This window comes from Gymnoscopelus braueri, assembly GCF_963280865.1.
Source record: "Gymnoscopelus braueri genome assembly, chromosome: 19".
In the NCBI taxonomy this organism is placed as follows: domain Eukaryota; kingdom Metazoa; phylum Chordata; class Actinopteri; order Myctophiformes; family Myctophidae; genus Gymnoscopelus; species Gymnoscopelus braueri.
The window spans coordinates 16,723,113-16,739,665 of record NC_137621.1 but is presented as its reverse complement, the minus strand read 5'-3'; the positions used below and the strand labels follow the sequence as shown (position 1 = coordinate 16,739,665).

The 16,553-nt window shown below is 40.1% G+C and overlaps 1 protein-coding gene across 1 annotated transcript in view; it reads left to right on the top strand.

The window, feature by feature from the left end:
- The window catches only part of LOC308074684 (ryanodine receptor 3), a gene marked incomplete at its 5' end in the record, with an annotated part of 322,999 nt that overhangs the window by 303,395 nt on the left and 3,051 nt on the right, over positions 1–16,553 (top strand). The window contains 8 exon segments of the mRNA XM_080414190.1: positions 1,317–1,359; positions 1,473–1,600; positions 1,813–1,873; positions 2,056–2,202; positions 3,321–3,455; positions 4,070–4,226; positions 13,633–13,697; positions 15,057–15,157. Coding sequence (XP_080270316.1) covers positions 1,317–1,359; positions 1,473–1,600; positions 1,813–1,873; positions 2,056–2,202; positions 3,321–3,455; positions 4,070–4,226; positions 13,633–13,697; positions 15,057–15,157 — 837 coding nt within the window.

Here is a 16,553-nt window from a genome sequence, read left to right as displayed (position 1 = left end):
AGCTTGTAGATCTGCTTTTTTTTTTTTATCGTGAAAATTTGTGCAAACCTTTGAATATATATATATTTTTTTTTTAAGCGAACATTTGTGCTTCTGGGGGGCCCTGAAACAACATATTTTGAGATGGGTGTCCGCGACCAAATACATCATACATCATTTTGGGGGTCCTTGACATGAAAAATTTGAGAACCACTGCATTAGCTGACCTGATAAAGCATTGTAAAGTCCCCCAGCTAGAGACCTGTGTTTCCTGTCTATCTTCTACAGTACATCCTCCTATATAAATAAAGCAAGTATATACAGGTATATAAAAAACAAACAGGTGTGCATGGTTGACCTGTGAAATGCCAAACATCAATATACATCATTATCTTACACCAGGAAGGGAAGTGAAAAGGCTTGTGCCCAGTTTTCATTTGCAAGGAATCCCATCGCAATATATCGATATTTTCAGATATTGTGATATATCGTTGGTGAAATTTCTTGCAATATATATCGAATATCGTGATATCGCAATATATCGAATATCGTGATATATATTGTTATCGTGGGCCTAATATCGTGATATATATCGTATCGTGAGGTACCCATATCGTCCCACCCCTAATATATATATATATATATATTTTTTAAATATCATATTCAGCCATTTTGATAACAGTGTATCCGTCACAAACCCGCAAAAAAAGTACCCAAAACCCGCCAAAAAACGCAAATGTTCGCGCGCGCACGGTCTGGGCGCACATGCGCGCCCACCTGCTCCTGCCTAGGCCCAGCCTACGCTAGCGTTCTGGCTACGCCACTGGTCATGTGCATTAATGTTTGACCTTCTTGACCTCGGCCTCAGACCACCAAATTACACCATAATGTCATAATTCCTCATAATGTTGGGGGCAGTAGTGGGTAGAGAGACAGACAGGTTGGCACCTCGGGTCCAGCCTATGTGTCCCTGAGCAAGGCACTAACAACTTACTGATCCCCGTGAGCTGTACTAATAGTGCTCACTGTTCCTAAGAGTTAGGATGGGTAATGGCAGAGGAACATTTTCATTTATGTGCAAATATACAGTGACAAAAGTTTAATAGCGAGCCTTGAGAGTGACACATACATTATTAATACAGTGGTATTCTGTGACTGTGAGTCAGCTAGTTTCTCAAATAGCGTCCTTTGGAGCCTTACAAAGCCAGTCCTCAAGCTTGTGAGATTTTGGCTGGCTTTGTGAAGCTACTGATTTAGATCTCTTACTGAACAATATTATAAAATGATGGATTTTAATTTTGTTTTCGTTTTTATGTACTGTTAATTTTCTTCAACAGTTCCTTCCCCAACAACTACTGGGACAAATTTGTTAAGCGTAAAGTAAGTTGCATATTTATATGATTATTGTTGCCTACAGCTTACTGTTCTGTACAGGGTGAAGCTTTTTCTCTTACTATGCTAGCTGTACCTGTTTGGCTGCTGTGTGTGTGTAGGTGATCAAGAAGTATGGAGACCTGTACGGAGCGGAGAGGATCGCTGAGCTTCTTGGGCTGGATAAGAGCGCCCTGGACTTCAATCCTACTGAGGAGACCGTGACCAAGGACGCTTCACTGGTGTCCTGGTGAGTTGCACTGACTGGAAAATCACATAAAAAAAAAAAAAACGAGAATCTTTTTTTTTTTGTTAGGAAACTTAGAAAAAGGATATTAACTCATCACCCAAAAATTATCCAATGTATGGTAACCACTGGGCTAGAATGCTTTCATAAGAGGGTGTCCACAAATCAGCTACACTCGGGGCCTCCCGTAATAACGCCATGTTGTTTTCCCACAGGTTGAGTTCAGTTGATACAAAGTACCACATCTGGAAAATGGGAGTGGTGTTCACAGACAATGTGAGTGTGTACAACAGTTTCAACTCCTTATAAATGTTACGTTTCATTATCATACTGTCTTCCTCACAAAATAACATCACGGTTCCGGTTAGAAATCTGTGACGTTTTCCCTTTAATGGATAATTTGGTGTTACTTTGGCTTCTGACCACTCGGTACCTTTTTGCTCTTGTTTGTAAACCAGTCTTTTCTGTACCTGGTGTGGTACACCACCATGTCCATCCTGGGCCACTACAACAACTTCTTCTTTGCTGCTCATCTCCTGGACATCGCCATGGGCTTCAAAACCCTGCGCACCATCCTCTCCTCCGTCACGCACAACGGCAAACAGGTGAGAAGCAGGGGTGTACTTCTTCCCACAGCCAGCAGGGGACACCGAAGCGCTATCGTCGAGGTTATACACTGTGCATTTTACAGCAGTGGGTTCTCAAACTAATTTCAAGGACCCCCATGTACAGTACAGGGTGAAGCAAATGGATTTGGTTCCATTTGTACACTCCAGTCCATTTAGACCCCATCAAGGAACGCTTGAGTGTCCCTGGACCCCACTTTGAGAACCACTGTTAGAGGTAGGCTTAGTCCTCTTAATAATCCATGCCCATATTGGAGCAAAATGATGCGCTCCCTATTCAGTGGTGGAAGAAGTACTCAGATATTTTACTTTAAGTAAAAGTACCGTACTCTGTCACAAGAAAAAGGCCTGTGCTCAAAATGTTAGTTGAGTAAAAGTACAAAAGTATTGGCATCAAAATATACCAAATATATATATACCAAGTACCAAAAGTAAAAGTACTAAAACGTTTGAAAATAGCAGATCTACAAGCTCACAACACGTCGCGATGCGACGCGTTGTGAGCTTGTAGATCGGTTATTTTCAAACAGCCTAGGTATAAAATAGGTCTAAAGTGGTTAATGTATGTTTTATAATATAATGATTTATATCTGCAAAGTGACTATAGTAACTAAAGTAGTAATAGTAACCAAATCTGTCTGTTTAGTGACGTATCCTGTAAGCATGTGTTACGTACAGCTTCACCAACATGCTTAACTTTGTCACATATTAAAAACATGAAATGTTATTATAAAATGTTATATAAAATGTCTGTTTGGATTTGTGTATTTTTAACTCAAATCTTTGCTTCATGGGGGTCCCTGGAACTAAACATTTTTGAGATGGAGGGTCCGCGGCCAAATACATATAATTTTGGGGGTCCTTGACATGAAAAAGCTCAAAAATAGCAATGAGCTTGTATATCTGCTATTGTTGAATAGCCAAAGAAATCTAAAAATTAAAACAGATTTGAATAACTTATGATGAGCATTTAGCATCATTTTTATTAGCTTTCTACCAACATTGTATGTTCATTAATCGTGTGTGTGTGTGTGTGTGTGTGTGTGTGTGTGTGTGTGTGTGTGTGTGGGTGTGGGTGTGGGTGCGTGTGACATTAGCTGGTGTTAACGGTGGGCCTGCTGGCGGTGGTGGTCTACCTCTACACCGTGGTGGCTTTCAACTTCTTCAGGAAGTTCTACAACAAGAGCGAGGATGAGGATGAGCCAGACATGAAGTGTGACGACATGATGACGGTGAGTACTGTGTGACACATATCCATCCTGTACTGTAAGGGTTCCCACAGGCTGTTTACTTTACTGGAGTAGTTCCAGTTTTCTATATTACTTCTACTCCACTACATCTGAGAGGCAAATATTGTACTTTTTTATTCCACTACAGTTATTTGAAAACTTTAGTTACTTTTTTAAAATTATTATTACAAAACATACATTATCCACTTCAGCCCGATATATACATTATTTCGGCCATTTGAAAAATAGCAGATCTACAAGCTCACACAAGGACATGGCGTCGCATACTTTTGAGCTTGTAGATCTGCTAGTTTCAAAAGATTGTAATACATTTTATACATTTGAAACCTGTGAAATGGGACATTCTGCATAATGAGTACTTTCTACTTTTGGTACTTTTAAGTACATTTTGATACTAATACCTTTTCTACTTTTACTCAAGTCCATTTTTAATTCCGGAACTTTTACTTGTAACAGGGCATTTCTCTATTGCAGTATTGATACTTTTACTTAAGTAAAAAAATGCGAGTACTTTTTTCCACCACATGTACGTGGGTGAGAGAGCGGGAGGGAGGCAGGAATCTAACCCTCGTCCTGTGTGTCTCCTCTCTCCACAGTGCTACCTGTTCCACATGTACGTGGGTGTGAGAGCGGGCGGCGGCATCGGCGATGAGATCGAGGACCCGGCAGGCGACCCCTACGAGCTCTACCGCATCCTCTTTGACATCACCTTCTTCTTCTTCGTCATCGTCATCCTGCTGGCCATCATCCAGGGTAAAGCTCTGTGTGTGTGTGTGTGTGTGTGTGTGTGTGTGTGTGTGTGTGTGTGTGTGTGTGTGTGCGTGTGCGTGCGTGCGTGCGTGCCTGCGCGCGCAGTGGTGGAAAGTAACTAAGTACATTTATCTAAGTGCAATTTTGAGGTATTTGTACTTTACTTGAGTATTTCCAATTTCCAATACTTTTACTTCTACTGCACTACATCTGAGAGGCAGATATTGTACTTTTACTCCACTACAGTTATTTGAAAACTTGAGTTACTTTTCAGATATAAATTATTATATTATAAAACATTAAAACATTAACCACTTTTAAACCTAGGCTATTTTCACATATTTTTGTACTTTTACTTTTGGTACATTAAAGGTAGGGTAAGTGATATTTTTTGGTTAAAACAAAAAGTATTTTGTTAAAAGGTTAAAATACTATATTCTGATAGTAATCATTGCTATAGAGTGTTTTTTCAGTAACAGATGTCTCCCTGTCTCTCCAGCTCTTTAATAAACAGAAAAATCATTTTTCGGTAGGTGTCAAAATCTCAGCCAATCAGGGGAAAGTACCAATTTTTAAGCTTAATTTGTATAGTGTTCCAGTTCCAATTTTGTCTGCTCATTTCTTAGTGTCATCACTTCCAATTTCACTTGTTTAATCTATATCCTGATTAAGTTCTCTGTCCTGGTTGGATAAAATTGGAAATGAAACTGAAACGCAAATGCATTTTCTGTTTAATAAAGAGGTGGAGAGACAAGTAGACTCCTAATACTGAACAAACACTCTATAGCAATGAGTACTATCAGAATATAGAGCTATTTAACAATTATTTTAACCAACGCAAATCACTTACCCTACCTTTAAGTACATTTTGATGCCAATACTTTTGTACTTTTACTCAAGTAAATTTGGAATTCTGGACTTTTACTTGTAACAGAGTATTTTTATATTGCAGTATTGGTACTTTTAATTAAGTAAAGAATTTTAGTACTTTTCCCACCACTGTGTGTGTGTGTGTGTGTGTGTGTGTGTGTGTGTGTGTGTCCGTCCGTTCATTACTATACTTGTGAGGGCCAAATGTCTCAACAATATGCCTGATTTGCACTTGTACGTTCTGGATTTTTTTTTTGCAGCGCGACTCTTTGCGAGCTTGTAGATCGGTTATTTACGGCTTTAGGGTTCAAAATCAGGATTAGTATAAACGGCAGAACATTGTAAAACATGCCATTCATAAAATCACAGTCCTACTGCATGTACTCACGAGTATAGTAATACAAAGCCTTGTGTGTGTGTGCGGGTGTCTACTCTGCATGTGCGTGTGCATGTATGTCTGTCTGTGTCAGTGAGTGTGATCTTCAGTGTGTGTTGTTTGTGGTTTATTTCTGTCAGAATGCGTTTCATCTTGCGCTGGGGTCTGATGAGTATCAGCGGAAGATCAGCTGCTCTGTGGGAAATGTCTTTCAATGTAGTTCTTTTTCCCCCCCTACCACCAGCCCACATCCCTTTCAAGCAAACCCCCCTGCAAAACACACACACACACACACACACACACACACACACACACACACACACACACACACACACACACACACACACACACACACACACACACACACACACACACACACACACACACACAAACATTATCCCATCAAGACCTGGGGAACGCATCTGTGTCACTTTAAATTTCTTTGGCTATTAAAAAATAGCAGATATACAAGCTCATAGCGCGGCACCGAGTGCCGCGCTATGAGCTTGTAGATCTGCTATTTTTGAAAAATCGTGAAAAAATATTTTCTATATTTTTTTCAAAAAACAGTTAGGATTTAGATTTTTTTTAAAGAATCGCCTCTGGTCTTAATGGGTTATAAACCCATCTATGTGGCAGCCTTATCTGTCCCTACAACATGCAATGACACACACATACACACACACACACACACACACACACACACATACAGTATAAACCCTTCCACTGTACTGTATGTACAGCGGTGCAGGAGCAGCCTTATCTGTCCCACACAGATACACAGGTCCCATCACAGACAAAAACGGAGCGGAGCCTCATGCTTTAGTGCAGTGGTTCTCAACCCTTGGGCCGGGTGGGGCCCACTGGTGGGCCGTGGGGGTATTGCAAGTGACCCCCTGAATAATTGGCAAAACACCAAGACTTTAGCCAATAGAGTACCTGAAGTCACTGACGTCACTCGCTCCTTCCACCTGGGTCACGGACAGTGGTGGAAAAAGTACTCACATACTTTTACTTAAGTAAAAGTATCAAGTAAAAGTCCGGAATTCAAAATGTACTTGAGTAAAAGTACAAAAGTATTGGCATCAAAGTACCAAAAGTGAAAGTACTCATTAGGCAGAATGATTTATAAACATCTTTTGAAAATAGCAGATCTACAAGCTCACAATGCGTCGCACCGTGAGCTTGTAGATTGGCTATTTTCAAATTGTAAATACTCAAGTAAAGTACAAATACCTCAAAATTGTACTTAAGTACAGTACTTGAGTAAATGTACTTAGTTACTTTCCATCACTGGTCACGGAGGTAATTTCTCTATGGAGAATAACATTGGGTCATCTTAGAATCGTCTCATATAAGAATTGTGGTCCAAAAAAACAGTCCCGGCGCTATTGTCGGGAAGGTGGCTCTGTATCGTTTATGATAGTCAGTCAGTCATATTTGATACAGTCTGTTTCTGACGAAACATTTAACTAATTCGGCGGCAGTAACATTAGCGTTTTCCCGCCGTCAGTTGATGCTTCATTATCAATATGAGTCAAACTGCTGGCATCATTTGTTTCTTTTTGGAACACAGTTCTTATTTGACACGATTCTTATAAACACGCCTATGGGAATTCAGAATGGGGGGAAAAAAACGTGACCTAGAGGATGCGTAAGTTACGTCAGACTTTGGTCCTCTATTATATTCTACAAATGCCTTCTAAATGAGTGGTTCTTTTGTTGCCAGGGACCCCCCAGAAGAGAAGATTTATATTGTTCAAAAAAATTGCAGATGTACAAGCTTGCAAATTGCAGATGTACAAGCTGACAGTACAAGCTGTCAGCTTGTACTTTAAAACATACGTTTTCTGAAAAACGTATGTTGTCTAAATACATATAGCTAAAATTGATTGATCATTCAAATACAAATGCAAATATAACAGATATACAAGCTCATAGCGGGGCACAGAGTGCCGCGCTATGAGCTTGTAGATCTGCTATTTTTGAAAAAATAGTTAACATTTTTGAAAAGATTTGAATATATATTTTTAAGCGAACATTTTTAACTCAAATCTTTGCTTCTGGGGGTCCCTAATATGAAATATATATCATTTTGGGGGTCCTTGACATGAAAAAGTCTGAGAACTACTGCCATAGAGGATAATACGTTTCTTCATCTGATAAAGAGTTGTACCTTTCAAGAAGCGGTCTCCTAATCCTAACAATGTCCATACTGGGCCAAAACTCCCTATTCTGGGCTCACTTTCTCGCTTTTCATTAGGGGTGTAACGATTGACTGAATCATTGATTTGTTGATGGACGGAAAAGTAATCAAGAAGTAGTAGTAATCAATAGTCATTTTATTGATGTATCCTGTAAACATTCCGTATTGTGCTATTTACAACTTCACCAAGATGCTAGTCTTTGTTCCATATTACAATGAAAAGTTATTTGGTTGACTGCTGGGCAAGCAAATTTCAACAAGTCGTGAATTAATCACAGATTATTAGAATAATCAGAAAAGGAATTAATTGATTATGAAAAATAATCATTAGTTGCAGCCGTACTTCGTAACAAAAGGAGCTCATGTGTTTAATTGCCAATGACACTATCAATGGGGATTCCAAGCTAATAGGAGCTTCAGCCTACCTCTTTCTGGATAGTTAGCATTTTGAAATGGATTGGCCATTGTTTGTGTAGTAAAGTAAATAAATAAATACATTTAATTCTTGTTTGAAATGAGCAAACCTGCCTACTGTTGATGTCACTGGTAGGCATGTTTCTGAACTGTGCACAGCCCTCCTCTGAGACACAGAGTGAATAGGTACCCTATTATAATGAAATGATTTGTTGTATTATGTGAGTATTTTGACATCATCTGCTAGTTGTGAAGGTTTTTGAAAATGGGAGGTCAGGGTTCATGTGTTTAAGAACGTGTTGACATCATCCAGACGACAGTCAGTTGGAGTTATATCATTGGGTATTCTACGCAGTGACATCATCACGCAAGAACATCACAATGTTATCACAACCATGTTCTTTAAAATGAATCCTCAAATAAACAAAACATCATTTGGCCAACCAGGATTGCCGGGATTCGATTCACCATGGTAGGGAGTTGTGGATCAACAGTGATCAACAGAGATCAGCTAACTCCATTAGAATGCCATTCTCTTACAGAGGAAAACGCAAAGATCCAGCCCAAATCCACAATGTCAGAAATGTTCTGCTGGTCGAGGAATCTGAATGGACCGTCAAAAAGATATTCTAAAAGCAGGTTTGCTGCTGTTGCAGTGGGACACAAGGTGTACTTATTTGGAGGAGACCCAGAGGTTTACAACATGATGGCTCAGATGGATGTGCATGTCTTCAACACAGTGTCTTTGCGCTGGAAGATGTTGCCCCCAGTGAAAACTGGGAGAGGAGAACGTCACCTTGAGGTTCCTTTTGGGCGCGATCACCACACAGCTGTGCTGCTGGAAGACATTGTCTACATCTGGGGAGGGTGTTCTTACAGCAATGAGCTTCATGCATTTGATGTCGACACCCACGGATGGTTCAAGCCCCAGGTTTCTGGGGCTGTTCCAAAAGTGCCGCGCGACCACTCAGCCTGTGCCTTGTGGAAGGTCATGTATGTCTATGGAAGATGGACCCAGGGTGTGTGTACTAAAGCCATGTACAAGTTGGACACCACCACAATGGTCTGGACTCTAATAAACACAAGGTATTCATCATTCATGGACTCTGCCACCATCACCATCATTGGGACAAAGATATATGTATTTGAGGGCCGAATAGACGGAGACAACATCATCAGAGTGTTTGACACAGAGACCAACTGCTGGCTGAGCACTCCTTCTGCACAGCTTCAAGAAGAATGCTGTCATCATAAAGCCTTTGCCTACAATGGAGAGCTATACATATTTGGTGGTTACGGCATCGCGACTTGGGACGGGGGATCTACTGAGGCTCTTTGGAAATTCAGTCCAGAGTCTTTCTCCTGGAAGAAGGTTAAGCCCAAGGGGAAATGCCTGTTTATGACGCGTAAGATGTTCTGTTGCATGGTGGGAGATCGTATCATTATATTTGGAAGAGGATTCAAAACACCCGAGGACCTGTACATATTGGAGTTAAGTCCTAGTCTGAAGACATTATGCAAGCTAGCAGTTATTCAGTACAATCTGGAGCAGTCAGAACTTCTACACGACATCAGGTGGGAACTGAGAGCCATGACAGCCAACTGAGAGCCATGACAGCCAACAGCAATGGAAAAGTCCATTAAAGACGCTCGCACAGATTCATAAACCACAGATCAAATGAACAGTCCATAATGCTCTTTTTTAGTTTTTCACAGTATTTTATATTAATAAGAATGCTTCTTGTTTGGTACCTGCACCAAATTAGCACATTTTGATTGTTTGTGCTCAATAACAAGACCCAGTGGGAGTCACGTGATGCAGCAAAGCTAGGAAGACGTAGGGTCCGGGAGCTCTGACATTTATACTGATTTAACTCATCTCTTGGACCGTTAAATACAAACAGAGTGCTACTTTTTCTATCTGAAGACATTGTTATACTAACGAAATCCACTTCAGCTAGAATAAGACAGAATAACGACGACATGGACCAAAGTTCGACGCCAGAGGTGACGGCTCCACCTGTTAGCACTGGCAACCAGCTTGTTGCTAAGGTTGTTGACCAGCTGATGACACTGGAGAAGATTCACGCATTCTTCAGGAGATTAGACAGGGTAATAAGGCCTGACAAATTGGACTCTAAAACTGACAAAATCAATCGTTCCATTTCTGGACTGAAGGGTTTAATTGCGTGGAGAAAACAACTTTTTACTTGAGAAGGTTGATGAGCTCGAGAATTACAGCCGACACAATAATATCCGAATTACAGGTCTGCCAGAGGGCAGTGAAGGAACCGACCCTGGGCGTTTCTTTACTGAATTGATTCCATCCATTTTTGGTAAGGAACACTATCAACCATTGATATTTGAACGCATACACCGGACCAGAGGTCCGCAACCGGCTCTAAGATCAAACCAGCGCCCGAGATCGATGCTCAATTCGCCTGCTCAAATGCCAAGACGGAGACAAGATTCTACGCCTCGCCACGTTTTTTCCAGATGTGACTGCCAGGCTCCTGAAAGTGAAGGAGTTAAAAAAGAGAAACCTCCGTTATTCTCTCCTACATCCTGCTACGCTCCGGGTCGATATGCCTGATGGACGGAAGAAGTTCTTCAAAACGCAGAAGGAAGTCGCTACTTTTCTCGAGGGTCTCACAGGAGATGGTCTCCCGGGGGGGTCTCCCAGTCTCCCAGGGGAGGGTCTCCCAGGGGAGGGTCTCCCAGAAGAGGGTCTCCAAGAAGAAATCAGCGACTGATCACCACAACCATCTTTACACCATGTTCTAATCCGATAAGAAATGAAGGTACTATTTTATTTCTTTTCTGGTTTGTTTTCATTTCTATTGTAAGTTATAGTCTTACAATTGGACGTCAAAGAAGGAGTCAATATTATTTGATGGTCACAACTAACATCTGAGAATGCGCAACTATTTACTGTAAGTGTTTTATTTTACTTTTATGTATTACAGTTTTGGTTTGGATTTTTTTATTATTATTTTTTCTATAATTTTTATCCCACGATTTTGTAACCCCATTTTTTTTACACCCAATGCCAATCTCTATGTAATCATGGGCACTACACTCCCTCTGCCAACCTAGGGAGGCCAGGGCCGAGCTCATGCCTCCTTCAATGCATGAGAGCCAACTGACCTTCTTATCACCTGACAGGGGATGGTTTGGAATTTTGGAATTATTGTATACGTATGTATTTTCTATCTTTTTGTACTGTTTGTGTTTCAATCATCATTATTTTTTATATATATTGTTATTTTGGGTTAATTCTGTTGTCACAAAACTCATTGATGGTTGCTATTTTTTAGAGTAACTATAGCTATGCTATATATAAATATTAGTTTTTTGTTTTTTTTTGGTTTAATTTTATTGTGACCGTATTCTTAGCTGGCTAAATTGACACTCATGGTGCTTATTTTGTTTTTAGAGAATGAGTGATTTACTGTTAACTTTTATCTATTGCTCTAGACCTGACAGTGTGTGTAGTTAGTCAGGCATGTTATTGTTTGAAGTGCGAGACACTCGGCCCCTTTGGGGTTTTGGTTGGTGCCATAGGTTTGTGGAAGATGGTACCGGGGGGGAGGGGTGTTTTTTTTGGTAGTGTTGTTTTTCCTTTATTAGAGGAGACATACATTTATCTAGATACTTAGTTTCGGGAGATTTTGAACTGGACTGGTTAGTTACAAAAATGTATATTTCATAGGACAAATGACTAACGTGCTTAAGTTTATGTTTTAACGTGAATAGTTTAAATGGGCCTGTAAAAAGAAAAAGTGCTTTCATATTAAAAAATATGAACATTGATATCGCTTTTATACAAGAAACTCACCTTGTAGCAAGTGAATGTGGGAATCTAGAGGTTACGTATGTAACCCCGGTTCTTTTACTTCTGGAGTGAGACACTCACTATGGGATACAGCGCCCCCTGGCAATGCACAGAGCTACACACAATACGCTCCCGGGACCAATCTTGGACGAGAGGGTATGTCACGCGCACCGGATATCCCTCCTACAGCCGGTAGGGCATAAAGGCTCTCGCGTGACGTGGTTACTTCCTCAAACACAGTTCCTCTGCTCGCAGTTGCGAACAAAGGGGTGTTTGGTGAGTGTCTCACTCCAGAAGTAAAAGAACCGGGGTTACATACGTAACCTCTAGTTCTTTGTCCTTCTTTCGTGAGACACTCACTATGGGATTTATTAACCTCGCATCACCAGTCTTTCCACCTCGCAGGAAAGCCTGGTATTCGTTATTAATGGTGTAATCCGGTCTAGGCCACACCTACTGAAAAAAATTAAATAAGCAATTCTATATCCGGAAGTTGCGGGTTCCGGTTTGGAGGAGCCATTTTGTTTTGGTTCCCGCTGTTAAGGTAGACAGACGCTAAATAGTCACCGGAAAGTACACTCACATTTATATTTATTTTGTATTTAAAAAATAAGCTAAACTACGCCGCATCAAGGATTTTATTAGGTAGGCCTTATTACAATGCCCTTGATCGCGGCCAGAGTTATTTTGGGGTGAGGTCTTTCCGGATTTGCGGTTCCGGCCGCCTGATGACGCGCCTGGTGACGTAGGGTTACTTTTACGGTTACTTTTACTTCCATTCTATGTAATCCTTTTGGACCTTTGGACATAACCACATAAGCCCTATATATACTTAACATACCATAAATATCAAAAACGCATCGCATCGATGTGTTGAGAGCTTGCTCTGCTATGTTTGCTATTTAGATGCTTTACTTATATTGACAATCCCCAAATAGGGACACCAGGTTGAAAGTGGTTAACTCTAAAGTTGGGAACTTTTGGACCAATCACTTCCATTTCTATGTGAGCTGTTGGACCAATCACTTCCATTTCTATGTGAGCTGTTGGACCAATCACTTCCATTTCTATGTGAGCTGTTGGACCAATCACTTCCATTTCTATGTGAGCTGTTGGACCAATCACTTCCATTTCTATGTGAGCTGTTGGACCAATCACTTCCATTTCTATGTGAGCTGTTGGACCAATCACTTCCATTTCTATGTGAACTGTTGGACCAATCACTTCCATTTCTATGTGAACTGTTGGACCAATCACTTCCATTTCTATGTGAGCTGTTGAACCAATCACTTCCATTTCTATGTGAGCTGTTGGACCAATCACTTCCATTTCTATGTAAGCTGTTGGACCAATCACTTCCATTTCTATGTGAACTGTTGGACCAATCACTTCCATTTCTATGTGAGCTGTTGGACCAATCACTTCCATTTCTATGTGAGCTGTTGGACCAATCACTTCCATTTCTATGTGAACTGTTGGACCAATCACTTCCATTTCTATGTGAACTGTTGAACCAATCACTTCCATTTCTATGTGAACTGTTGGACCAATCACTTCCATTTCTATGTGAACTGTTGGACCAATCACTTCCATTTCTATGTGAACTGTTGAACCAATCACTTCCATTTCTATGTGAGCTGTTGGACCAATCACTTCCATTTCTATGTGAGCTGTTGGACCAATCACTTCCATTTCTATGTGATCACAGGTTTGATCATCGATGCTTTCGGAGAACTGAGAGACCAACAGGAACAAGTCAAAGAGGACATGGAGGTGAGGACTTTTTATACGTTTAGTTTTTTACCAAGATTTATATAAGACCTGAGGCCGATTCTACAAATGTCTTCTAAATCCTAACAGTTTTCTGAAAAGCGTATGTTGCCATATCAGTGGTGCTCAAACTCTTTCATGTCAAGGACCCCCAAAATGATATGTATTTGGCCGCCGATCCCCATCTCAAAATATTTTGTTTCTATAGGTACTCTCAGAAGCAAAGATTTGAGTTGAAAATGTTCGCTTTAAAAAAGAAATATACTGTATATATTCAAAGATTTGCACAAATGTTCAAGATTTTTCAAAAAATTGTAGATCTACAAGCTCGAAGTGACGTGTGACGTGCTATGACAGGGGTGGGCCACTTTGATGATGGAGAGGGCCACTATATTTCCACACTCACTCCAGAGGGCCACATATACTGTCGGGCTGACACCTCTTATCTCCGTATTTTAACTTTTTTCATAAATTAATTCCGTACTTCGTCACTCTATGTCACTCAAAAGTCGCAAAAATAGCCGATCTACAAGCTCAAAATGCGTCGCAGCGCGGCGCGTTTTGAGGTTGTAGATCTGCTATTTTTGCTATTTTTGAATTTTTGAATCCTGAAAAGTAACATTTTTATTTCATTTCAAATGCACTTAGTTATACTTATGTTAACTTTATGAACTTAAATACAAATGCATTGGACAGAAAAAAGACAATATTATTTTAATACTAGTCATTAAGCTACTAATATAGACTGAAGTAATTAAAGCGGGTCATGTTTGCAATTGTAACAGCTGAAATCAATAACATATCAGTACCCAAAAAATGACTTATTTTCTATCAATTGCACACCCCATGAAGCCTTGAATTCATGGATTTATTTTTGTTTTTGTGGCATTCCTAAGCCAATAATTTGATTATAATAAATTTGTCCCCATTGATTCCGGTAGGAGACACAAATGCATTTGTGTCTCCTACCGGAATCAATGGGGCTAAATTTATTATAATCAAATAATAAAGGAAGGAATGCGACAAAAACAAAAATATATCCATGAATTCAAGGCTCCATGGGGTGAGTAATCCATAGAAAAAAAGGTATTTTGGGGGTGAACTACTCCTTTAACCTCATTCCGCATTAAGTGAAGGTGGGGGCCGCATGTGGCCCCCGGGCCGCCAGTTGCCCATGTATGTGCTATGAACTTGTATATCTGCTATTTTTGAATATAATAGCCAAAGTATAAAATAATGCTTTTTAGCTCTCCCGGTTTTAATGGGTTAAGAATATGGCCAAAGATACGATTTAGTGGCTTCTTTTTGAGCCACTAAAACGACATGTTGTTTATGTTCATATTTCACTCTTATTTTCTTCAGACCAAATGTTTCATCTGTGGCATCGGCAATGACTACTTTGACACGACGCCTCACGGCTTCGAGACTCACACCTTGCAAGAGCACAACTTGGCTAACTACCTGTGAGTATCTAAGGTTCAAGATTTGTATTGTTCAGTGGTGTAAAGTACATTTAAGTACATTTACTCAAGTAGCTGTACTTGTACAGTACGATTTTGAGGTACTTTTACTTACTGGAGTCTTTCCAATTGTCTATACTTTTACCTCTACTCCACTACATCTCAGAGGCAAATATTGTACTTTTACTCCACTACAATTATTTGAAAACTACTTACTAGTTACTTTTCAGATATATGATATGATTACATTATAAAAAACATACATTAACCACTTTAGCCCTATTTTGTACCTAGGCTATTTGAAAATAGCCGATCTACAAGCTCACAACGTGTCACGATGCGACACGTTGTGAGCTTGTAGATCGGCTATTTTCAAACATTTAGAACTTTAACTTTTGGTACTTTAAGTACATTTTGATACCAATACTTTTGTACTTTTACTCAAGTCCATTTTTAATTCCGGACTTTTACTTGTAACGTACTTCTACATTGCAGTACTGATACTTTTACTTAAGTAAAACATTTGAGTACTTTTTCCACCACTGGTGGTGACAAAGTCAAATCTAGTAATATTGATGAACTATTGGATGTGTCCAAAGAAATAGGATACAGATTTTTTCAACACTTAAATGTACAGTTTTAGGAAGAAAAAAAGGGAATACAGTATAAGGCCCCATGATCATTATCTAGGAGGAAATAGGCCTGTGGCTAAAATGCTCAACTTGCCAGTTTGTAACCTGAATCCTATCATTCTATTGTGAGGACTCTGAGGAGGGAGAGTGAAAGTCTGACATAAAACTTGTGTCCCAAGAGCTCACCTTCAAGGGCACTGGAAAAAAATAAAACACGTTATCCCCCGGAGATCAGACGTCTTTAACAATAGACTGATAGAACATGCAAAGTGAGCCGACTTTAACTTCAGTCTTCAACACTTTATTGGGTGCCGTCATATCTCTGGTACAAGCACTACCGTAGCATCAATCATTGTGGTGAATTCTTTGCAGCATCTTTATTGCGTTTCCTCCGTAATTTAACCATCTGATTGATGGCTTCAACATTACAACGGTATCAGTGCCAAAGTTACTAATGGCTCCAGTTATCCAGAAAAAAAGGTAGCTTTACAATCTCTCCCTCTTTCTGTCTTGTACAGACTCTCTCTCTCTCCTTCTCTCTCCCTCTCTCCCTCTCCCGTCGCCCCTCATCCTCCATTTCTTTCTACTCCAGCAGGCAATAGAAAGTCTCAGTCCATTTGCTCTGTAATTCAGCTGGCCAGTGAACGGGGGACTGGCCTCATTAGCTCTCCGCATTACTATTTAATGTGATGAGCTTCATTGGAAAATAGGCTCGCAGTGGCGTGCTCTCATGCAGTATTCATGGAGATTTGGCATGCTGCGATGCC